This window comes from Narcine bancroftii, chromosome 9 (assembly GCF_036971445.1).
Source record: "Narcine bancroftii isolate sNarBan1 chromosome 9, sNarBan1.hap1, whole genome shotgun sequence".
In the NCBI taxonomy this organism is placed as follows: domain Eukaryota; kingdom Metazoa; phylum Chordata; class Chondrichthyes; order Torpediniformes; family Narcinidae; genus Narcine; species Narcine bancroftii.
In genome coordinates this window covers 45,514,648-45,540,426 of record NC_091477.1, presented here as the reverse complement: position 1 = coordinate 45,540,426, position 25,779 = coordinate 45,514,648, and the positions used below count along the sequence as shown (strand labels likewise).

At 42.1% G+C, this 25,779-nt stretch overlaps 1 protein-coding gene across 12 annotated transcripts in view; it reads right to left on the bottom strand.

Moving 5' to 3' along the window:
• LOC138743487 (F-box/WD repeat-containing protein 11) overlaps positions 1-25,779 on the bottom strand; it is a 175,656-nt gene that overhangs the window by 41,561 nt on the left and 108,316 nt on the right. For all 12 annotated transcript variants that reach the window (XR_011344925.1, XM_069898935.1, XM_069898937.1 and 9 more), the window contains 3 exons: positions 14,774-14,960; positions 13,126-13,216; positions 3,871-4,008 (listed from right to left, as the gene is read on the bottom strand). Coding sequence is in view for 11 of the 12 variants with exons in the window: in XM_069898935.1 (XP_069755036.1) it covers positions 3,871-4,008; positions 13,126-13,216; positions 14,774-14,960 (416 nt within the window). In the remaining variant the exon portion in view is untranslated. The remainder of the gene's footprint in view (positions 1-3,870; positions 4,009-13,125; positions 13,217-14,773; positions 14,961-25,779) is intronic.

Sequence of the window (25,779 nt, the reverse complement as noted above, 5' to 3'; positions counted from 1 at the left end):
TCGTGACGATAGGCAAATTGCAGTGGGTCCACATTTTTACTTAGTTATATGTTAATTCTGGCCATGGCCAGCCTCTCAAAGCATTTAATCACAGCAGAAGCTAGTGTTACTGGGCGTTGGCTTTTGAGGCAGCCCACGCTACACTTTGAATAGTCAATGAACCAAAGACACTGCCTTACTTTTCATCCACTATTATTATTTTATGATATTTTTTATAGTAATGTGGTAAGATGGTTATAATATGAATGTTTGCTTTATGATTGCTGACACAAAACACCAAATTTCATGACTTGTTCATGACAATAAATCCTGATTCTGATTTCTCCAGCATTATGTGTTTACATATTAAATATATCTGCCAGGGCCCCTGCAATTTCCAGCCTAGCTCCCTCAAGGTACGAGGAATTTATCTACCTTTATTCACTTTAAGACAGCAAGCACATCCTCCTCTTTCATCTGTATAGCTGATGGGATCCTCTGACTGCCACAATGAGAGGGTGAAAATGTCCGTGAACACTCCTTGGCGCAGACTTTCAGTACCCTGCCAGGTACACTGTCAGGGCCTAACATCTTGCGAGGGTTCACCCTCTTGAATGATGTTCTGATGTTGTCCTCAGAGACAGATATTACAGGGTCCTCAGCCTTCTAGTAGGCATTGTTTGGTTCTTCTTCTCAAATCAGGCATAGAAGTTGTTCAGCTCATTGGGTAGTGAAGCATTGCAGCCATCTATAGTGTTGCCTTCACTTTGTAAGCTGTAATGGCCTTCACTCCCTGCCATAGCTGGCGTGTATCTGTCTCTCGCTTCCTTCGGAATTGATACTTAGCTTCAGAGATGGCCTTCCTGGACCTCTTGTAAAGATCTCGATCCCCGGTCTTAAACACCCTTGTTCTCACCCTCAGTAGGTTGCGGATTCTCTGATTCATCCAGGGCTTCTGGTTGGGGAACACCCGGTATTTGCATGTGGGCACACACTCATCTATGCAGGTCTCGGTGACAATTGTTGCATATTCATTCAAGACTATGGATGAAACTCCACAGGTCAAACAGTGTACTTTATACAGCAAAGATACATAACCAATGTTTTGGGCTTGAGCTCTTCATCTTGTATCTTTATCTTTGCTATATAAAGTACACTGTTTGACCTGCCGAGTTTCTCAGCATTGTGTTTCTACTTCAATGACAGTTTCTGCAGACTTTCATGTTTTACTTCTTGTACTTAACATGTTCTTAGCCATGAGTGAGGTGCCAGAAGGTTGGAAGGTAGCTCATTGTTCCATTGTTTTAAAAAAGCTCTAAAAATAATCCAAGAAATTATAGCCTAGTGAGCTTGACTTCAGTAGTGGATAAATTATTGGAAGGTGTTCTAAGAGATCAGATATACAAGTATTCAGATAGACAGGGAATGATTAGGAATAATCATTATGGCTTTGTGTGAGGTAGGTAATGTTTAACTCATCTTAAGAAAAGATGAAGCAAAGGCCATGAATATTGTCTACATGGACTTTAGTAAGATCTTTGACAAGGTCCTGCATGGAACATTAGTCAAGAAGATTCCGTTTTTTATGGTGGGGTAGTAGATTGGATTAAACATTGACTTTAAGAGAGAATCCAGTGAGTGGTAGTGAATGATTGCCTGTAGGCCTGTGACTAGTAGTATGCCTTAAGGATCGGTGCTGGGTCATTGTTGTTATCTGTATCAATAATCTGTGTGATAATGTAGTAAATTAGATTAGCAAGTTTGCAGATGATACAAAAAGTGGAGGTGTTGTGGACAGTGACAAAGGCTTTAAAACTTGCAAGGGGATCTGGACCTGCTGGAAAAATCGGCTGCAAAATGGCAATTAGAATTTAATGGAGACAAGTGTGATGGGTTGCATTTTGAAGGACAAACCAAGGTAGGACAGACACGGTAAATGGTAGGGCACTGAGGAGTGCAATAGAACTGAAGGATCTGGGAAATACAGATACATAATTCCCTGAAAGTGGCAGACAGAGTTGTAAAGAGAGCTTTTGACATGCTGGCCTTCATAAATCAAAGCATTGAGTAAATGAGTGGGATACTATTGTAAAGTTGTTCAAGACATGGTTGAGGCCAAATTTGGAGTATTGTGTGTGGGTTCAGTCACCTAACAACAGGAAGAATATTAATAAGATTGAAAGAGTGCAGAAGAGATTTACAAAGATGTTGTCAGAACTTGAAGAACTGAGTTACAGGGAAAGGTTAAACATGTTAGGACTTTATTCCCTGGATCTTCTGAGAATGAGGAGAGCTTTAACAGAGGTATAGAAAATTATGTAATGTATAGATAGAGTAAATTCAAGCAGGGTTTTTCCACTGAGGTTAGGTGAGATAAAAACTAGAGGACATGGGTTATGGGTGAAAGTTTAATGGGAACATGAAGGAGACTTCCTTCATACTGAGTGTTAGGAGTGTGAATGAAGGCTCAATTTTGACATTTAAGAAAATTTTGGGCAGGTACATGGATAAAAGAGATATGGAGGGATATGGTCTGGTGCAGGTTAGTGGAACCAGATAGAAAAATAGTTCATCACAAATTAAAGGGCCTATTTCTGTGCTCATATTTTGTTTTGAAAAGCACCATGCCCCAACCAAACCCAAAGACTGTCATTGGCCAAACCGTGACACCATAATACACGACACAATTAGGCAAGACATTGTAGCTATAAATCTCATGTCTGTACATGACAGACAACTGATGTCCTTGGATTAAATTAGGTGTGTTACAAGACAAGGGAATGGCCATTTAAAACTGAAGTTCATATGAATTTCTTCTCTAAGGAGGTGGTTAATCTCTGGAACCAGAAGGTTGCAGAAACTAGGGCAATAGGAATATGTAAAGAGAGAGATTTCCCTATTATTGGTGCAAAGCTAACTGGTCTGTAGTTCCCCATTTTCTCATTTCTCTTCAACAGTGGAGTTACAAACTATAGGAACCATTCTGTAGACCATGGAACTTTGGAAGAAGTCAGTTAATGCTTTTTCTATCTTCATGGATACATTTCAAAACCTTACAATGTAGGGTCTCCTACTTTGGGAATTTAATCGATTTCAAGCCCCTAAATTGCTTTAACTTTCTTTTTAGCTCCTTATTCACTCCAAATAGTTTTCTCTCTACTACTCTAGGTGGTTTTGTATATTGTCTTTTGTGTGACTCCTTGGAATATTTGTTTAATTTCTTCAGTATTTTCTTACTCCTCAAGATAATTTCTCCTATTTCATTCTTTGCAACTCAATTAACTTATGCTAAGATGGCTCCTACAGATCTACAAAAAGCTTTCAGTTTGTTTTTATGCTACTATTCCACTTTATTACTAATGCTTTGGTTCTCTCTTGTTGATTTCAAATGTTTCTTAATTTTCAAGTTTGCCTTTCTTTGAAACAACACAAGAAGCTTTTCCTTTGATTGACAGCTATTTTAAACCTTGTACTATCCACATGCAGATGACTTTTCTCATTGGATTTTGGTGCAATGAAAATTGTAATTGTAAATCATCTTTGTTTGCTTACTACATTTTTTTCATGTAGGTTCCCAATCCATTATGGCAATTCACAACCTTATAGACCTTAGTTCTGGATTGAACTAAAGCATTTAAAATGTAATACAAAGCCCTATCATATTATGATTACACTTCCCTCAAGATTTCTGAATTATCAGATTATCAATTAACCTTATTTTCATGGCTTACTTCTAGATCTAAAACATTCTGTTCCCTCATTGGTTCCAAGGACCTATAAGGGCAACCTAGAGACAGAAGAAAATACAAACTAAGTTTTTAAAAAAAACGCTGAATAAAGCACAATGTTGTGCATTCTTATACACAGGAGTACACATACTGAAATACTCACTTTGATTGAGTTATCCCTCAGACCACTGATTATTTTCTCATCATCATACTGGAGACAGTAAACACCTTTACTATTTTCTGACCGACACTGGATTCTCTGAAGGTTGTGCCGTCCACACCTCCAATTGGATTCTATGGTCTGGAATGAAAAAGAACACCTTAAGTATCATTGAATGCCACATAACAGGTTTGAGAATCGTTTAAGCTAATCAGTCTGACTGCTTATCCTTTAAAGTGAAATATGGGTAGAGAAATGCCTGTGCCAAAACTTTAGCACGGTACCTCAGAAAGTCATGGTTTCAAAGGCATGGTTATGAGGTAAATTAAATTTTCAAGGTGGTTCTAAATCTTACTATTCCATTTTAGCTCTGTCTGGAGATCTTTAGTTTGAAGGATCCCTAAAGAAAACTTCATGTCATGAAGTTCTACAACAGACTGCACAGCAGGATAAAAATCACATCAAAGATGGATATTTCATATTTTACAAATTTCTTTCTTTAAGAATTCCACAGAGATTTGAATGGATATAGCAGACAACTCTTTCACCAGGAAAATTTGGCTGAATTGCAGAAAGCATTTAGGCTTTATTCTAATCTGACCAAGCTGTTCAGTATTCTAGGATCATCCTGGGCTGCAAAAAATAACCCTACTGTAAACCACCATTTCTCCCCCTCTATTCCTTCTCAACTCCAAGGAGCTCATTGACTTCGCATTCCTCTGGTCCATTAACCCAAAACCTTGTTTCTGCTATTGTCCTTAACTTGTATATCTTCCTAGTTTTTGTCCTATCACACCAGATAGAACATCTCACCCATGTACCAGATACTACATTTGCAACCCTGCTCCCACAATACTTCCAAATTGCAGACTGTTCTGCAAGCTAATAATATAACGGGCTCTCTTCCCTTGGGTACTACCTACCTCTCCTTCAGATTTGGAATTACCACTACTCTCATCTGAAAACAGTTTTTTTTTGTTAGCCACCACAACCACACCATCTCTAAACAAACTTTCATCCTCAATTCTTTCAACATATCGTAACCTTTCAAATTTTATTCACCCTAACAAAAATAGCTCTGATCAAAGTTACAAATTACCAAATGGACAAAAGTAGCCTATTCCTTTTGTCCTTCCCAACCGGTCTGCAGCCTTGGCCATTGCTGGCTCCATCTGCCACCAACACCTCTTCAGCTTTATCAACTTTAATTTTTTTTTAAATTTTAACAATACAGCATAGAAGAAATGCCGCCCAATTACACTCAATTAACTGACCCCACTCGTATGTTTTGGAAAATGGGAGGCAACTTAAGATAACCCACACAAGTTATAAGGAGGGAATGTACAAATCCCTTACAGAGAGCATTCTGATTCCTACGTGTTAGCTTTTAACCTTGCTTAGTGGTAAGGGTTCTGAATTTTAAGATTTTTTTTCTATTATTTTCTTCTATTGAATTATACAATATAACTGTACTGTTCAATTGTGCATAATGTAAACATCAATAAAAATATTTTAACAAAAGAGAGCAGTGGATTCTAATTCTGGTCACTGGCACTGTAATCGTGATGCAAAGACTGCTATGCAAACCGTGCTGGCTTTTGGGTAGGATGACCCTCATTTGGTTCCAGTTTTAAACCAAAAATCAGAGACTCAGCATCATTACCTTGATTGTACAAGGCTCAGTCTTGGCCTTTTCTGGTTTGCAGCTGCATGATGCCATCCCAATATATCATCTAAACTACAGAGACACAAACTAAAAGTTTCCCTCAATTGATTATTGAGAACACCAAATCTGTTATTTTTACTCCGAAGAAATTCCTTCCTTTGTCATCAATTGTAGCTCCATCCCTCTGCCTGGCAGCAGGTTGAAACCTGGCTCCATACACCACAAGTATAAACACCCCCTAATTCATTGTATAGAGATCCCATGAGCTTGGGTTGTGATATACTTGCACTTCATATATCTATACACATAGGTATATGCCAGACATTACATAGTGCCTCTATCTGGTTGGGTGGGGAGAGGAAATAGTCCATTTCTCAACTCTGCTGTTTGGATCAAAATCCAAGGTAGCTCTAGCATATGAAAATCTGAATGAAATTTTAAAACCTCATAACCGATACGTAGAAATTCTGCCTGGCTCCCAGGAAAAAGAATCTCAGAGCTGTATATGATGGCATGCATGTATTCTGACAATAACTTTGAACTTTCCTTTATTTGGTTCAATGCCTTACCAACGCTGATTGCACATGGGTCTCACAACATCACAAGGTGTCCCTCATGCCACAGGTATTAATGCAATCCCTCCACATGTATGTTTGATATAGACTGACTTGTACACTAAAGGGAAATGTGTGTTTTAGACTGAAAGATAAAGGAGGTGGGGTAGCATTGCTCATTAGAGAGAAAGTTCACACAATTTTTAAGGAAGGACATCAGTTTGGATGAGGTGGAATCTGTATGGGTTGAGGTGGAACAACAGAATACAGAAAACATTGGTAGGAATGACCACCAAACATTAATAGTGAGACTGAAGATGACATCAAGCAAGTAAAAAGGAAAATATGTCATAAAGGTGCAGCAGTAATGGGTGATTTTAGTATGCAGGTAGATTGGGAAAACCAAACTGGTAGCAAAGGCGACTTCCTGGAGTGTGCAAGGGATGTTTTCCTTGACCAATATGTTGGGAACCCAACTTGAGAACATGCAATCCTAGATTGAGTATTGTGCAATGAGGCTGGATTAATTAATAACCTTGTTGAGTGAGACACCTTGGGGAAGAACGTTGGAATTTTTTAAAAATCAGGATGGAGAGTGACACCATTAATTCAGAGATTCCAAAACAAAGAAGTGTAACAACAATAATGTGAACCAGGAATTGGCTAGGATAGACTGGCAAGGTAGACTTGATAGGTTGATGATTGGTATTTAAAGATCATCCGGAAGAACTTCAAAATCTGTACATCTCTGCTGTATAAATAAAACAGGGAAGGTGGCTCAACCATGTCTAACAAGGGAAAAATCAGGGATAGCATTAAACCTAAAGAAGGGTCATGTAAATTGGCTTGGAAAAACAGCAAATCAGAGGACTGGGAGAAATTCAGAGGAAGTCAAAGGGCCTGATTTGAAGTGGAAAGAAAAATCAAGTACAATAAAAAACTTGCAGAGAACAAAAATAAAACTGACTGCAAAAGTGTCTATAAAGAGAATGAGACTAATTAAAGCAAATGTAGATTCCATGCAGTCAGAATCATGGGAATTTATAATGGGGAACAGGAAATGACAGACAATTGAATAAAATCTGTTTCTGTCTTCACTATGGAAGATGTATATTGTACTAGGGGTCTGAGGGTCTAGTGTAGAGCAGAAATTGTTATCACTTATGAAATTGTGTTTGGTAAATTGATGGCATCGAATCTCAATAAATCCCCAGGGATTGACAGTCTGAATCCCAGAGTGCTTGACAAGGTGGCCCAAGAGATGGTAGATGCATTGGAGATTATTTTCCAAAATACTTCACACTCTGGATCAGTTCCAGTGGATTGGAGTGTAACTAATGTGACACTACTTTTTAAGGAAAGGAGGAAGAGATAAATCAGGGAATTATAAATCAGTTAGCCTGACTACAGTGGTAAGGTTAATGCTGGAGTCCATTAATAAGGATGTAAATTTTGTACATCTGGAGAGAAAGTTGACAGGATTAATTCACGCTGGCATGGATTTACAAAAAGGAAATCATGCGTAACACATTTTGCAGAATGGTATGTAACCAAAAGAGTTTGATGTGGTGTATTTGAATTTTCAAAAGGTTTTTGATAAGGTCCCACACAAGAAATTGGTTGCAAAATTAGAAAACATGGAATATGAATGAATATACAAATGTGGATAGAAAACTAGTTGGTAGGCAGGAAACAAGAGAGTGGGAATGAATGGGTCCTCTTTAGGTTGGCAGGCAATTACAGTTGGGTACCACAAAGTTCATTGTTGGGTCCCCAGTTATTTACAATGCATGTTGATGATCTAGATGGAATTTTATGTAATATATCTATACAAGTTTGCAAATAACATGGAGTTGGGTGGCAGTGTGATTTGAGAAGATTCCAAAAGGCTCCAGGGTGACCTGGACAGATGAAGAGAGTGGACAAATGTATGGCAGATGCAGTATAATGCAGATAAATGTGAGATTCTCACTTTGGTGGCAACAACATGGATGACAGATCATTTGAATGGTGCAAAATGAGGAAAAGGTGCATGGAGACCTGGATGACTAACAGGCACTGAAGGTTGGAATACAGGTACAGTAGGCGGTAAAGAAAGCAAAAGGCATGTTGGCTTTTATTGCAAGAGGTTTTGAATATGGAAGCAGGAAGGGCATGCTCCCATTGTATAGAACCTTGGTGAGGTCACACCTTAAGTATTGTGTTCTGTTTTGGAATCTTAATTGAAGGAAGGCGATTCTCAGCATTGTAAGGGTGCAATGAAGGTTCATCAGATTGATTTCTGTGTTCGCAGGACTGATGGATGAAGAAACACCTGACAGACTAGGTATATACTCAAAGAATTTAGAAGAATGCGGGGGAAATTAATTGAGACAAAAAATTCTGACAGGACTAAACAGGTTAGATGCAGGAAGAATGTTCTTAATGTTGGGCAAATCCAGAACAAAGGTAATAGTGCAAGGAAAAGGGGGAAGCTATTTAAGACTGAAAGGAGGAGAAACCTGTTCACTCAGAAAGTTGTAAACTTGTGGAAACTTTTTGAGGCCAATTGATAAGATATATTCAAAAGGGAGTTGGATACAGCCCTTATGGCTGAAGGGGTATGGAGAGAAAACAGGTATAGGGCATTGAGGTTGCATGAGCAGCCACGTTAGATTTAAATGGAGCACTTGGCTTGAAGGGCTGAATGGACTACTCCATTTTCCATGTTGGTGTGTGCCACTTGCTCATCACCATATGAATGACTACATTAATTCATACATAGTCTTACACTTTATAAAAAAAAGTGAATCTTCATTATTGGGCAAAATTAAAATCGTGTTATTCAAATCTAACTGCAATATTTGAGGTCCACTGATCAGGAATGTAAATGACAGGTTAGTGATGTTTTAAATTATACAATAGCACTGTGCTTATGTTAGTGAACTTGCCCCCACAGCTCTAGATCAATGACCCTGAGACACGTTCAAACCCTGCCACTGCAGATATAAAATGCAAATTCAAACCATGAAATAAGTCTAGTGATCACTAAGCTAATGGATTGTTATAAAAACCCATCTGATTCACTATGTCTTTCAGAAAAGGAAATCTGCCATATTTTACCAGTATGATCCTATGTGAGCTTCCGACCCATATTAATATTGATTCTCAATTGCTCTTAGGTTTAGCAGCAATTAGGAATGGACAAGAAATGCTGGCACTACCAATCAACCCCACCTCCCTTGAACAAACTACAGAACTGTAGAGGCCTCTGCAGCCAGCTACAGAAAACTGACCAGGCAAATTCTTTACGTGTCTCAATACCACCCCCTTTTGGCTTGTGCTCCACATTTTGGTATTTATCTTCCACATTAGCAGTGATTTTCATTCGTTACCCCTTTTCCTGCCTATGCATTTGTGTACTGATATTTCTGAACAGTATTTTAATTCTGATGTTAGCTCATTAAACACATTTCTCTATTCATATATTCAACACAATCTGTTCCACACTCTCAGTGTTTTCACTCTGCATTCCAAAAAAGTTATCCAGTGAAGTATCAGTAGGGCTTTACTTTAACTAGAAAATTAGCAATAAAACAATACGAGTAGATTCTTATTTTTATTTCTATTTCATCTGAAAGAGATTACCAAAATTGATGACTATTCCTTGACGCACTCACATAAAGGAGAGGATACTAGTTGACTGAATAAATAACATAATTCTAAAATATAAAAGCAGATTTATCATGAAACAAGGAGACACAGGTGCACATTTCAAACTCATGACTCGATGTAATTCTATTTAACCATCATTTGGTTCAAGCATTGTAGGAAATTTCATGAAGTTTTTCACAACCAAAAAAATCCCACAGCACTGTAAATTAACAGAGCAATGGGATGAGAGCCCACACTTCACAAAGGAGGCAAGGTGTTTTTTTTTTCTGTCAAGCGGAATTTAAATTGGCAAAGGAAAGAAAACAGATGTTAGAACAAAGAAATAACATTAGTTTAGGTTAGGGAAATCAATCCTGGGTGGGCAGGATATAAAGAAATGGATCCCAAACATTCAAACCTCAGACACCTTTCAGTATTCTTTTTGCTGCAATACATTTATAGAATACCCGAGGGCCTCTAGATACATTGCAATAAAAGGACGTGAACCCTTCCATCAGGTCATTATTCATGATGAGGAAGCAAGGAGGTGTCATTTATTTAATACACACTCACCATGAACACCTAGACTATAGCCATCTACTTGTCAATCACACATTTTGAACACAAACTTCCTGGCAAGAGAAAAGAAACATTCTCACTTTCATGTCTGTTCCAAAACTATACAGAACAGATACTTACAGCATGGGAGAAAATGTACCAGACGCAGGGAAACTACTACCACATTCAGATGAAGACTCTGTTGCCAAGATCAAAAATCTTTGTCCATTATTCATTAGAAAAGCCAAGACCATGGATATCAATACAGATGGATTCAATCAACAAGTTAAAGGATAATTTGGCTTCACTATTAGCATGCAAGAAGGCTGGACAAGTAAAGGGACATGGCCACCCATAATGTGCCACACAATTAAAGAGGTTGCCAACTGTCGCTAATGAATTAATGTAGTAGTAGACATTTCAGGAATTATAGTGGAACTTAAAAAAAAACTTTTATGGAACAGCTCATTCGTTGTCAAATCAGATCATATTCTGGAGTAGGTGTTATATAGAAAATACAGCAAAATACAGGTACCACAATCAGAAAAAAACAGCAATTAAATTCAGAACCATAACTTGTGTTGGTGTGAAGGGCTTCTGAACTGAAGAGTTCGTCTTTGTATTCAAATGTTAGCGGTGGAATAAAAACCTATCATCTTGAATCTAGGGGCAAAAGGGCTACCACCAACAAGTTGGCAACTACAATTATAACCAGTAATTTAGATCTCAAATAGTATAACTGATTGATCTGTGGAAATGTACAGAAAGAGCTTTGTGCTGATGCAGGTATACCCCGTGTTACAAAGGTAGAACATTCCTAAGAAACCGTTCGTAAACAAAAAGTTCATAAAAGCGAAGACCCACTGACTACTTTTGGAGGCATATTTCATAAAAGTGAAAACCTATTACAATTTCTTCATAAAAGCGAACACGGATTTCTTTGTATAAGCGGGTATTCGTAAAGCAAGGTTTACCTGTAATAGATTGCAGGTTTAATTGAAAGAAAAAAAAATAGATTTATGTCCTGATCAGCCAAATATAAACCAAAAACTAAACTTCATAAACATCTAAAGCAGCTGGAAAAATTATATAATTTGTGTTTGAAAAGAAAAATATAGTTTTTTGTGTATTTCATTTTTCTTTTGAATGTGTGGAATGCTGTGTAGCAGCCAAAAAGACCTTGGTTAATATCTTGAAACCACATCAAGTGTTTTACAAGTCTATCCACATCATAAAAGGTGTGTTTTACAAGGTCGTCTTTATGGATAAAATGCATTCACTTGCAGCTACAACGCATGCCAAAGCCAATTTGCTTTAATAGAACAATAAATTCCACACAGCATTTCAGACAACAGCTGTGTTTGCAAAATTATAAAAATGTTTATTTGATATTATTTAAGTCGGATTAACCAGACGACAAATGGAGATGGAGAACTTCATAGGAAAGCTATTATCAGCCTTTATTGACTGAAACCAACACTTGTGCAAATTGGAATCCCTCCAAGTTTGCTTTGCAAATGCAGGAAGAGTCGAGGGAGGCATCACTCAGCATTCATTAAACAAGTTTCCGTACATAGAGGATAAAAAATATTTACTAGACTTCCAGCTACAAAATGCCAATCATACCAACCATCTCTTGCTGGCCTAGCTCCTTAATGGTTACAGTATCATTGGTCTGGGAATTAGTGCCTCGGATATACAGAGTTCAGTGTCTCAGAGACTAGTGATGGGAAATGTGAAAGATTTCCAGAATCAATGCATGAGCATTGAGCTTAGAGAAGTGCAGCATTGGAGATAGAACCTGACAAAAGGGAGGCTGACTGCTCAGGCTTCAGGACACTCCAGGACATGTCTAAAGCAGCAGGTGAAAGGGGGTGGCATTGCCGAGTAGACCAAAATGGGGAAGGGCAGGGGCAGTTGAGTGTGCAGATCAGGCCAGAGGGGAGTACAGATGGTTGGGACAAGAAAGGTGTATGTGTGGGTGGAGTCAATACCTAGAATTCAGAGCACATAATGGATTCATTTTTTCTAATCTTACCTTAAGAAGCTTTATGGCTAATTTTGATTGCAGTTCCATATGCAATCTCAAACACACAGCAAAAAGCTAACATTTTATTTCTTGCTTTGATAATTCTAAATTATGGGCCACATGTTTCAATCTTCACTTTAGTCAAACCAGAAGATTACTGGAAAAGAAACTTTTATCTCCTTTTAAAAATCACAACAGGATTTCTGCTCCTTTAAAATAGAAATGGTTGTCAGAAAAAACCATTCCTTCACCAGATACTGAATTATCAGCTAATGCTGCACACCAAGAGCAGAATTAAAGGTAAAGATTCCATTATTGTCACATAATACTACATTTAGAATGTAACGTACATGAAATTCTTTAACTTTTGTCTACCGTAAGGCAGAGAGTCGCCACTTTGTCCTGTGCCCCTCACAAAAACCTACAACACCTGCCTATGCAGGTGTATGCCTATGCAGTCTCCCCTTCAAGTACTGACCAGGCCTGAGCCTGCTTTGCTTCCGAGATCAGACAATCACAGACATATTCAGGATTTTAGTATTTCAAGTCCAGTTAATGAATGTTGTGTAGAAAAGAGTGTGCCATCAATTGGACTAAGCTGCACCACTAACCTGCACACTTGCATGTAACAGTAGTTTTGGAAAAGCCAAAGGGAAATAGGAAGTAACCAAGAAACGATGATTGCACTAAACAATTACATTGGGAATACCACAATTTATAGAGGGATTGTAAACAATTCACAATTCAGCATCCTATCAAAAAGAAACTGAGAACATTGCATTTCTTTTTATGTGCAGACCTGATTTGGACTGTCATACCTCTATATCCTGGATAATCTTTGGGTATAATCCTCTGTAAAATGAATTTGGCGGACCATCAGCAGGCCTATTTTTAAACAGGTATTGTTCCCTTGAAAGGAAGAAGAGATATTTAGTGACAGCAAAATAATGTTAAAACTGGACAATATCTACATTTTCTTTGTTTCAGCCAATTAAAAGCATAAGGAATTTGAAGGCAAGACTTGTGATGGAGCGCTGACCATTCACCCATACATCTCTCCTGATTTCATTCCTTCCCCCGCCTCCCACCCTCAAGCTGGATACGAATCCTTCTCTCAGCAATACCCAGTCACTGGCAAAATTAAAGTTGTATGTAGGTTTGGATGAATACTAACAGTTCCTTGGATATTTTCAGCAGCTTTGAAGCATTGAGTTCATTCAATGTAATTGAACTCCAACCCTAGTTACTAAATTGGTCTGGAGATGCTTTCCTGGTTTGTAGAATGAAATCAACACTGAAGAATTCAGGCAAAAACCTCAAGGCCAGAAAGAGAGGCTATGGAGGGTGCTTATAATTGTGAAGAATTTTAGTAAAATGTGTACACGTTATGTAACTGCATACTTTGATACGCTTGGCACCAAAAATCTCTTCAGATTTGGCCATGCTTACTATGTGATGCTGGTCACATGGCCAACAGCGCTGAATCAGACATCTCACGATCTATGTAGAATCACAGAAGGCTAAGGCACCAGAGGCCATTCAGCCCATGTTGTTCATGCCCTCTTAACAAAAAAAAAAACACAGGAGCAGACACAGGCCAGAAGAAAATAAGCACAGGCAGAAGACCATCTTTCCCTTAGAGCATGCTGCACCATTTAATAAGACCATGACCAATATAACCGGTTTATTGACTCCACATTTTGTCTCTTCCCCAGAATCAAGACCATGCTACAAATCCAAATTCTGTCCATCACAATTCAGCTTCCACATCACTGGTGATGAGAATTTCAATGATTCACATTCTTTTGGAAGAGCTTCCTACTCATTTCAGTCTGAAATGGATGGTTTCCCCTTTCCCTAAATCTATGCCTCCTCGAGCTTGATTTCCTACACCACAAGAAACATCCTATCCGCATTTAACTTGTCCATCTGCTCACAATCTGTTCTCCATGCCTTAGCAAATAAAGGGCACAAAAGGCTGGCATGACAATTCAAACAAAATACTTGAAGATTTACATAGATATAATTTCCTAATTTAAACAATTGAACAGGAGAATAGTATGGGAGAGGGGGCAATAATAATCATATGGGACACCCAAACAATAGATTAGACTAATGAACCATTGACAAATTCAAACCTCACAACTGCCAGTGAATTTCAATTCAGTTAAATGATATCTGGATGATAATCCAGATCATCAAAACCCATTTCAGTAACTGCATTTTCCACAGGAAAGATCTTTACTTAGTATAGCCTTAACAGCTGGCCATTCCCAAACTGTATGATTGACACCCAGCCATGACTTGACCTAGTCAATCAAACTATTCATTTGTAAGGGGATGGAGACAGAGGTTAAAGGAGGAAATTCTGGTGTTTACCCACAATTACCAATCATAAATACCTCATGATTGACTACTTTGAAATGATGTGCTGCAAAATGATCATTGCATGTCATCTGAACTCACCATCCCCTCCTCTCAGCAAGTCCCCTCCACAATGGGTCCGTGCGTACCATTCTTTCAATTAGTTTTTTCCACAGCATTCCCTCACCAATCACCCGCTGCCATTCTTTGCACACCACCTCAGCAGCACACAGCGACTTTGCATCCAGGTACGACAGAATGTTTTCTGCTATATGGTCCAATCCTTGAGCTGCAAGAACATTTGAGAAAAAGCTCATTAATTAATGGGAAGACTAGTAATTATCACCAATTAAAGCAACTTGCAGCATATAAAAATGTATGCCATGAATTATTTTCAACATCACTGCTCTCAACTACTACCCCTCATGGTATTGTACTACATTTGATATGTAGTGATGTAGTGCAATATTAAAATCACAATTTCATTCATTGACCATTTATTTTTGTTACTGTAGATCTTCTTCAGCATGATGCTGAACCAAGCCATGAAAGACCCCAACAATGAAGACGCTGTTTGCATCCGGTACCGCACGGATGGCAGTCTCTTCAATCTGAGGCACCTGCAAGCTCACACCAAGACACAAGAGAAACTTGTCCGTGAACTACTCTTTGCAGATGATGCCGCTTTAGTTGCCCATTCAGAGCCAGCTCTTCAGCGCTTGACGTCCTGCTTTGCGGAAACTGCCAAAATGTTTGGCCTGGAAGTCAGCCTGAAGAAAACTGAGGTCCTCCATCAGCCAGCTCCCCACCATGACTACCAGCCCCCCCACATCTCCATCGGGCACACAAAACTCAAAACGGTCAACCAGTTTACCTATCTCGGCTGCACCATTTCATCAGATGCAAGGATCGACAATGAGATAGACAACAGACTCGCCAAGGCAAATAGCGCCTTTGGAAGACTACACAAAAGAGTCTGGAAAAACAACCAACTGAAAAACCTCACAAAGATAAGCGTATACAGAGCCGTTGTCATACCCACACTCCTGTTCGGCTCCGAATCATGGGTCCTCTACCGGCACCACCTACGGCTCCTAGAACACTTCCACCAGCGTTGTCTCCGCTCCATCCTCAACATCCATTGGAGCGCTTTCATCCCTAACGTCGAAGTACTCGAGATGGCAGAGGTCGACAGCATCGAGTCCACGCTGCTGAAGATCCAGCTGCGCTGGGTGGGTCACGTCTCCAGAATGGAGGACCATCGCCTTCCCAAGATCGTGTTATATGGCGAGCTCTCCACTGGCCACCGTGACAGAGGTGCACCAAAGAAAAGGTACAAGGACTGCCTAAAGAAATCTCTTGGTGCCTGCCACATTCACCACCGCCAGTGGGCTGATAACGCCTCAAACCGTGCATCTTGGCGCCTCACAGTTTGGCGGGCAGCAACCTCCTTTGAAGAAGACCGCAGAGCCCACCTCACTGACAAAAGGCAAAGGAGGAAAAACCCAACACCCAACCCCAACCAACCAATTTTCCCTTGCAACCGCTGCAATCGTGTCTGCCTGTCCCGCATCGGACTTGTCAGCCACAAACGAGCCTGCAGCTGACGTGGACTTTTTACCCCCTCCATAAATCTTCGTCCGCGAAGCCAAGCCAAAGAAGAGATTGGAGCACTAAATTTGCTTCAACATTCCTGGAAAAGGATTTTTTTTTAAATTGACAAAAATTGCCCAAGACTTCATACCTGCCTCTAAAACTGAAAGAAAACTGCAAGATAAAGTTGTGATCTACAAAACAAATCAAATAATTTTCTAATTACCCGGCACACAAGCTATTTATCCAACTCACAAAAGTTCTCCTCCATGACTAAAATGCATACCAATCGTTCAGATTCTATGTCTGAAACACAAATTAGTATTGTCTTTTCTTGCAGTGTCAAATTTTAGAGGCCGATATAAAGCCGTGGGCAGTTTTTGTCAATTAAAAAAATTCTTCTCCAGTACGAGCAAAGAAATTGAATTTGCTGTTTTTGCTAAAGAGCTATAAATTTCACCCTCAGAATGAGGCCACTTTATATTTAGAAAATGTATGACAAGCCACTCAGCCAATTGTGCCTTTGCCAGGTGAAAAGTAATTGTCCAACCTACTCCCCATCTTCCAACAGTAAACCCACAGCCCTAGTGTGCAAGGCATCTTCACATCAGGTACAGTTTAAATATGAATAGGGTCTCTGCCTCTATTGACTATTCAGGAATATAGTGCCAGATCCCTGCCATTTCTGGGTGAAAGAGCTTTACCACATCTCTCCTCTAATCTATCTACCAATGACTTCAAATTTATGCCTTCTCATTTTCAGCTCCTCTTTACGTGGGGCCCACATAATTTAATACATCTCATTAAGTTCTCCCCTCACCCAATAAAAATAAAGTACGGATTATCTGATAGCTACAATATTCCAGTTCTAACGCCATCCCAGTAAATCCCATGTGCTTCCTCACTAGAGCAATCACATCCACGTTGTAGAGTAATATCCACGCTATTGTCTAACTAGTGTGGTGCATCATTCCAACAAAACTTCCCTGTTCTTCTATTTTAGACCTTGACTAATAAAGGGAAAGATTTGTAAGTTCTTTCAACTACTGTATTTTCACATATATAATCACACACGCATACTTATAACGTGCAGGAAAATCATAAATTATATAAAACTATTTTCATATAACATGCACTCAACATATAATGTGCGGGTGTAGTATTTTAAATTCTGAATGGCAAAAGCAATTTGTATTTAAATAGGACACGAGACAAAGCACATACAAATTTCTTCTTCTTTGGCTTGGCTTCGCGGACGAAGATTTATGGAGGGGGTAAAAGTCCACGTCAGCTGCAGGCTCGTTTGTGGCTGACAAGTCCGATGCGGGACAGGCAGACACGGTTGCAGCGGCTGCAGGGGAAAATTGGTTGGTTGGGGTTGGGTGTTGGGTTTTTCCTCCTTTGCCTTTTGTCAGTGAGGTGGGCTCTGCGGTCTTCTTCAAAGGAGGTTGCTGCCCGCCAAACTGTGAGGCGCCAAGATGCACGGTTTGAGGCGATATCAGCCCACTGGCGGTGGTGAATGTGGCAGGCACCAAGAGATTTCTTTAGGCAGTCCTTGTACCTTTTCTTTGGTGCACCTCTGTCACGGTGGCCATTGGAGAGCTCGCCATATAACACGACAAATATCTGTCACAGTTAATCTCCCACAATTAACACCCAATCAACTTCCCACAGAAGTGTCAATTGCCCATTATATAGATGATATCCAACACATTAATACGCTTTGGAGAGGAAAATCAATTAAATAGATTGAAGACAGGCTTCAGAGTTGAACAGGATTTTAATTCTAGAGTTGTCTCAAATCAGAGCCCTTGATATGTTAATTTCCTCCTTCAGGGACGAAACAAGAGGCCATTTCATGACAGGCCTCTGCCTGAAGGCAAGCTACATGAGCGGATTGAAAACTTAAAACTTGCCTTTCAGATAGCAGCCCTAAAAGGCAGCTCTAGCATCACATTCATAACGAGAGGCACCTCATAGTGCCCTCTGGAACCAATGGAGGTGGAGGGGGGCTGGTGCCATAGTGCCACTCATCATAAATACACGGCAGAGCAATGGCTGTCTTTCTTACCCATCATCTCCCATGCAGCTGGAACCACTGAGCTTCCCAGAACAGTTCTAGCTGCATGGGAGATGATGAGTAGGGAAGACGACCATTGCTCTGCCCCATTTTGAGCCGCAGAGAGCGGTCCCGAAAGCTGAAGCGGCCCGGTGAGGCTGTCACAGTCCATACCTGACGGTTCCCACTGACCCCTGCTGCCCCAACAGCTCCTGCCAGCCCAATGGCTCCCCCTAGACCCTGCTGCCCGGAAGCCCCCACTGTCCCGACGGCCCCCATCCGCCATCCCTGCCTTGAGGGTGTCATAGAGGAAGAGGGGGGAGTGGGGAGATGGGTCACTGGGTGACGTTGTTATCAGCCTGTCCCTAACCAGCCAGTTGCAGCGGCTGTACAGTCAAATCAGGAGGCGGAGCGCAGCGCTCTGCCGATTATCCTTCCCCGAAAAGAGTTGGAATCGACACCTCGGAGCTGGCCATGGTGCATTCAGAGAAGTCTTTAGGCATTAGGGCGAAGAACCTCTACCTTTGAAGATGGGTGTTTTCCCTGCTTGAAGGTGCCTTATTGATAAGGTGCAGTGCCCTAGCCAGAATGTCCTATTTAAAGGAATACCATGGCATTCAGTAAAAAGAGATATTCCCATGGTCAAAATTTCCCAGGCCTGCTATAAATTGTACCCATTCTTTCAATGCCACTATTACATTCCCATGCTCACTATAACTTGTGTCCTTCCCATGGCAGCTATAAATTGTATCCATTCTTTCAATGCTGCTATTATATTCGCATACTCGCTATAATATTCCCACACTCGCTATAAATTGCCGGCGCAATCGCTATTAATTGTGCGCGCTCTTTCAATGCCACAATTATATTCCCACGCTCACTAATATTCCCCACACTCGCTATATATTGCCAGCACGTCTTTTCCAAGGCCACTATTAATTGTGTGCATCCTTTCAACATGTAAAAATATTCTTGTATAGCACGCACATACATATAACATGGGGGGGGGGGGTGTATCTGGTTTGTAAAAAAAATGCATATTACTTGCACGTTATATGCATAAAAATACAGTACCTTAGTTTTTGTCTTACAGTCTTTAGGGATCAATGGACATACACTCAAAGGTCCCTTTATTCTTGCTAACAGTTTGTGCCCTAATTTTATATATAGAGTGCCCCTCGATAATGTTTGGGACAATGACACTATTTTTTGTTATTTTCCTGTGTTCCTCAGTTTTAAATTTCTAATCAAACAATTCACATGTAATTAAAGTGCACATTCCAGATTTTATTCCAGGCTATTTGTATACATTTTGGTTTGACCATGTAGAAATTAAATGCTATTTGCCACTTTTCACCCAACTAATCAGACAATCTATCTGTGTCTTCTTGTCCAAAGTCTTCCTCTAATCACATTATCATTATTTAAACATCAGCAAATTTTATCAAATGTAATCATTTGCCAGATTTTCATTCATACATGCTGTCCGTTAAATTGAAAGTGCATATGAATGCGCAAAGATTTTTTCAGATTTATTGTCAGAGTACATACAGACCACCTGAGGTTCTTTTTATGCGACTGAGGCAGAATTACCACTTATTGGTAGTACAAAAGAACTGTACACAGAGTATACATGTAAACAAAGAACTGTAAACAAACCGACTGCAATTCAGAGAATAATTTTTTTAAAAATCAATAAAGTACACAAGAAAGAGTCCTTGAATTAGTTTATCGTTGAGGAGTCTGATAATGGGGGGGTAGCAGCTGTTCCTCAACCCGGTGGCGTGAATCTTGTGGACCCTAGACCACTTTCCTGATGGCAGCAGCAAGAACAGAGCCCGTCCTGGTGATGTGGATCCTTGATGATTGCTTCTGCTGCTCTCCAACAGTAGTGTTCCTTGTAGATATTCTTGATAGTGGGAGGGCTTTGCTTGTGCCCACTATCTTTTGCAGGGCTTTACAATCAAGGGTATTGGTGTCCCCATAACAGACCAAGGTGAAGACGCTCGGCACACTTTCCACCACACATCTGTAGAAATATGCCAGGGTTTTTGGTGTCATACCAGTCACATTGTGTAAGTCATTTATTACAAACTCGTCCCACCTGAACTGGACAGCATTCCCTTTACAAGCACTATTAGTGGTGTGCTGAGTCAGTATTGTTCCAACAGCATAGTTAATCGTCCTATTTGCACCATTTCAATTTTCTTGATAGTCTTATGAAACTAGGCACATATCTTCAATATTTCATACATTATAAATATTACTGGTCCTGCCATTTCCCATAGGCACCTAGGTACAAAATACAAGTTTCTATACACAAGTAAGAGCTCCACATCCCAAGTGGAAAGTGGTGCATCTTGTTCAGAAGAAGTAATCTTTAGAAAATGTTGAAATGGAACAAAAAAAAACAAAGTTTCTCTAGGACCCGTTGCACACAGTCATGACAGAGGGCCACAGGAAAATGCAAGACATTGCTATTCATTCCTGGAAAAACAGAAATGAAAAGCAGGGGTCATGTTAAACTTAAATAACCTTAGTTGACCTGAAAAGTACTAGGTAAGGTATGGATTTAATATTACAAAAAGCAGAAGCACAGGGAAATTGGTAGAAAAAAAGGTTCAAAGTTCAGGCTAAAGATCTTTGGACCAGGCAACGTGTTCTAGAGAAATGCTGTTCTGTCTGGTTGTGCAAGTAGAGTTAGATGATAATGAACTTGAATGTGGAAACAAATGAGGAACCTTGAGCTTAACAAAGAAATAAATCCAAGGGGTGAATGACACAAGGTAATTTAATTAAGTTCTGTGTCCATCAATAGAAAAGTATTTTGCTATTTAGCAAGTGCCATTAATAAAGACAAAATGTTGAACAGGCAAGCAAAATGGAAAGATGCCAGCAGCCATCCATTTGCAAGAAGGATCAGAGTCTAGATAATGCCACCTCAAAATTGGGATATTGAGACCACTTTGAGATGAATGGAATTTTTCAGAAGAACCAGACATTTATTTCATCATGTACCAAACGTGCTGATTTATATTTTCAATCAAGCAGCAACCAGATATGGTTGGATGGATTGGTGGGTGGGTGCTTATGGATCACAGAAGGAGATCCATGACTCCTTGACTCTCACTTGAGCTCACTACTGGCCATAATGTCCAGCTTGAACTGTGTTTTATCGCCTTGCATTTTGCTGAGTTGTTACTAGGTTTTCAAGAAGCTAAAGATCCTGTGTGAGAACATTCTTTTCTTTGGCTTGGCTTCGCGGACGAAGATTTATGGAGGGGGTAAAAGTCCACGTCAGCTGCAGGCTCGTTTGTGGCTGACAAGTCCGATGCGGGACAGGCAGACACGGTTGCAGCGGCTGCAGGGGAAAATTGGTTGGTTGAGGTTGGGTGTTGGGTTTTTCCTCCTTTGCCTTTTGTCAGTGAGGTGGGCTCTGCAGTCTTCTTCAAAGGAGGTTGCTGCCCGCCAAACTGTGAGGCACCAAGATGCACGGTATAAGGCGTTATCAGCCCACTGGCGGTGGTCAATGTGGCAGGCACCAAGAGATTTCTTTAGGCAGTCCTTGTATCTTTTCTTTGGTGCACCTCTGTCACGGTGGCCAGTGGAGAGCTCACCATATAACACGATCTTGGGAAGGCGATGGTCCTCCATTCTGGAGACGTGACCCATCCAGCGCAGCTGGATCTTCAGCTGCATGGACTCGATGCTGTCGACCTCTGCCATCTCGAGTACTTCGACGTTAGGGATGAAAGCGCTCCAATGGATGTTGAGGATGGAGCGGAGACAACGCTGGTGGAAGCGTTCTAGGAGCCGTAGGTGGTGCCGGTAGAGGACCCATGATTCGGAGCCGAACAGGAGTGTGGGTATGACAACGGCTCTGTATACGCTTATCTTTGTGAGGTTTTTCAGTTGGTTGTTTTTCCAGACTCTTTTGTGTAGTCTTCCAAAGGCGCTATTTGCCTTGGCGAGTCTGTTGCCTATCTCATTGTCGATCCTTGCATCTGATGAAATGGTGCAGCCGAGATAGGTAAACTGGTTGACCGTTTTGAGTTTTGTGTGCCCGATGGAGATGTGGGGGGGCTGGTAGTCATGGTGGGGAGCTGGCTGATGGAGGACCTCAGTTTTCTTCAGGCTGACTTCCAGGCCAAACATTTTGGCAGTTTCCGCAAAGCAGGACGTCAAGCGCTGAAGAGCTGGCTCTGAATGGGCAACTAAAGCGGCATCATCTGCAAAGAGTAGTTCACGGACAAGTTTCTCTTGTGTCTTGGTGTGAGCTTGCAGGTGCCTCAGATTGAAGAGACTGCCATCCGTGCGGTACCGGATGTAAACAGCGTCTTCATTGTTGGGGTCTTTCATGGCTTGGTTCAGCATCATGCTGAAGAAGATTGAAAAGAGGGTTGGTGCGAGAACACAGCCTTGCTTCACGCCATTGTTAATGGAGAAGGGTTCAGAGAGCTCATTGCTGTATCTGACCCGACCTTGTTGGTTTTCGTGCAGTTGGATAATCATGTTGAGGAACTTTGGGGGACATCCGATGCGCTCTAGTATTTGCCAAAGCCCTTTCCTGCTCACGGTGTCGAAGGCTTTGGTGAGGTCAACAAAGGTGATGTAGAGTCCTTTGTTTTGTTCTCTGCACTTTTCTTGGAGCTGTCTGAGGGCAAAGACCATGTCAGTAGTTCCTCTGTTTGTGTGAAAGCCGCACTGTGATTCTGGGAGAATATTCTCGGCGACACTAGGTATTATTCTATTTAGTAGAATCCTAGCGAAGATTTTGCCTGCAATGGAGAGCAACGTGATTCCCCTGTAGTTTGAGCAGTCTGATTTCTCGCCTTTGTTTTTGTACAGGGTGATGATGGTGGCATCACGAAGATCCTGAGGCAGTTTTCCTTGGTCCCAACAAAGCTTGAAAAACTCATGCAGTTTGGCATGCAGAGTTTTTCCGCCAGCCTTCCAGACCTCTGGGGGGATTCCATCCATACCTGCTGCTTTGCCACTTTTCAGTTGTTCGATTGCCTTATATGTCTCATCCAGGGTGAGAACCTCATCCAGCTCTAGCCTTAGGGGCTGTTGAGGGAGCTGGAGCAGGGCGGAATCTTGGACTGAGCGCTTGGCACTGAAAAGAGATTGGAAGTGTTCTGACTATCGGTTGAGGATGGAGATCTTGTCGCTGAGGAGGACTTTGCCGTCTGAGCTGCGCAGCGGGATTTGGACTTGGGGTGAGGGGCCGTATACAGCCTTTAGAGCCTCGTAGAAACCCCTGAAGTCGCCAATGTCCGCGCTGAGCTGGGTTCGTTTGGCGAGGCTAGTCCACCACTCATTTTGGATCTCCCGGAGTTTGCGCTGAAGATGGCTGCATGCGCGACGGAAGGCTTGTTTCTTCTCTGGACAGGACGGCTTTGTAAGGTGAGCCTGGTGGGCAGCTCGCTTCTTTGCCAGCAGCTCCTGGATTTCCTGGCTGTTTTCGTCAAACCAGTCCTTGTTTTTCCTGGAGGAGAAGCCCAGTACCTCTTCAGTGGATTGCAGTATGGTAGTCTTCAACTGATCCCAGAGGGTTTCAGGGGACGGGTCCGTGAGGCGGGTTGCATCGTCGAGCTTTGCTTTGAGGTTTGCCTGGAAGTTTCCTCTCGCTTCGTCTGACTGCAGGTTTCCAACATTGAACCTCTTTCTGGGGGCTTTATTGTTCCTGGGTTTTGGCTTGAAGTGAAGGTTGAGCTTGCAGCGAACCAGCCGGTGGTCAGTGTGGCATTCCGCGCTAGGCATGACCCTGGTGTGGAGCACATCTCGTTTGTCACTTTCTCGCACCAGGATGTAGTCCAGGAGGTGCCAGTGTTTGGATCGGGGATGCATCCAGATAGTCTTCAGGCTGTCCCTCTGCTGAAAAAGGGTGTTTGTAATGACAAGCCGCTGTTCTGCGCAGAGCTCCAACAGGAGGCGCCCATTGTCGTTGCACTTGCCGACGCCATGCTTGCCCAGGATTCCTGGCCAGGTTTCTGAGTCTTTGCCGACACGAGCGTTGAAGTTGCCCAGGATGACAACCTTGTCGGCTGTAGGGGTGCGTTGGATGAGGTTGCGCAGGTCGGTGTAGAACTTGTCCTTTTCTGCTGGTTCTGCCTGGAGGGTTGGAGCATAGACACTGATGAGGGTGATGTGACGCTTGTTTTGAAGGGGGAGTCGAATGGACATGATTCGGTCCGAGAGGCCTGTCGGAAGGTTTTCGAGTTTGGAGGCAATGAAGCTCTTGACCATGAAGCCTACACCAGATAGGCGTCGTTCATCCGAAGGCTTGCCAGACCAGTAGAGTGTGTAGCCCGCGCCGCGTTCTTGGAGGCTGCCTACATCTGCCAGGCAGACTTCACTGAGAGCGGCTATGTCGATGTCAAGTCTGAGGAGTTCATGTGCGATGAGGGCAGACCGACGTTCAGGTCGGTGGCTGTCAGCCTTGTCTAGCATGGTTCTGATGTTCCAGCATGCTAGCTTGAGTTTGTGAGCATCTTTTGAGGGGGAGGACGTGGAGGGGGAGGACGTGGAGGGGGAGGACGTGGAGGGGGAGGACGTGGAGGGGGAGGACGTGGAGGGGGAGGACGTGGAGGGGGAGGACGTGGAGGGGGAGGACGTGGAGGGGGAGGACGTGGAGGGGGAGGACGTGGAGGGGAGGACGTGGACCTGTCCTCGGGCCTGCGCAAAGGAGCTTTTAGGTGGAGTGCAGTGTGCGCAGTACTGGCCCCACCCTTTACACCCATGGTTCGTGTGCCGTGGCCAAGCAAGCTGGGACGTGGCAGCGAGGTCCTTGGGTCGTAGGTTTTATATCGGAGTGGCCTTCTCCTATGCAGGTTTCTTACCCGGGCTGGAGGGGCCTGCCTCCCCTCCTAGGTCGGTCCATACTGGCCGGACCGGGGCCGAGGCCGCCGCAGCTCACCCTGTGCCTGGACTGGGGCCGCCGCCTCCCACTCTCTGCCCGGAGTGAGGCAGGCGGAGGCCCCGATACGGGCAGAGAGTGGGAGGCGGCGGCCCCAGTCCGGGCACAGGGAAAGCAGCAGCGGCCCTGGCCCCGGTCCGGGCGAAGGGTAGACGGTGGCGGCCCCGATCCGGGCAGGAGCAAGGGGGAGACGGCGGCCCCGGCCTCGGTCGAGTGAGGCAGGCGGAGGCCCCGTGAGAACATTATAAAAACAGTTAATCACCTCCTTGAGCAAACAAATAGCATGCTGGAAGAATTCATTGAGTCAAGTAGCATCCATGGAGGCAGGCAGAAGATGTAAAAATGTTTATTACCATATATGTTGTACAATGTACATATGCACCAAAATTCTTGCTTGCTGCAGCCAAACAAATTCTTTGCAAAATTACAATAGTGTACTTATAATAATAGCATACATGCTATAAGATGAGAAAATGCAAGCATAGTTTTTCCATCGAGTTTAGGGGAGATGAGAAATAAAGGACATGGAGCATGGGT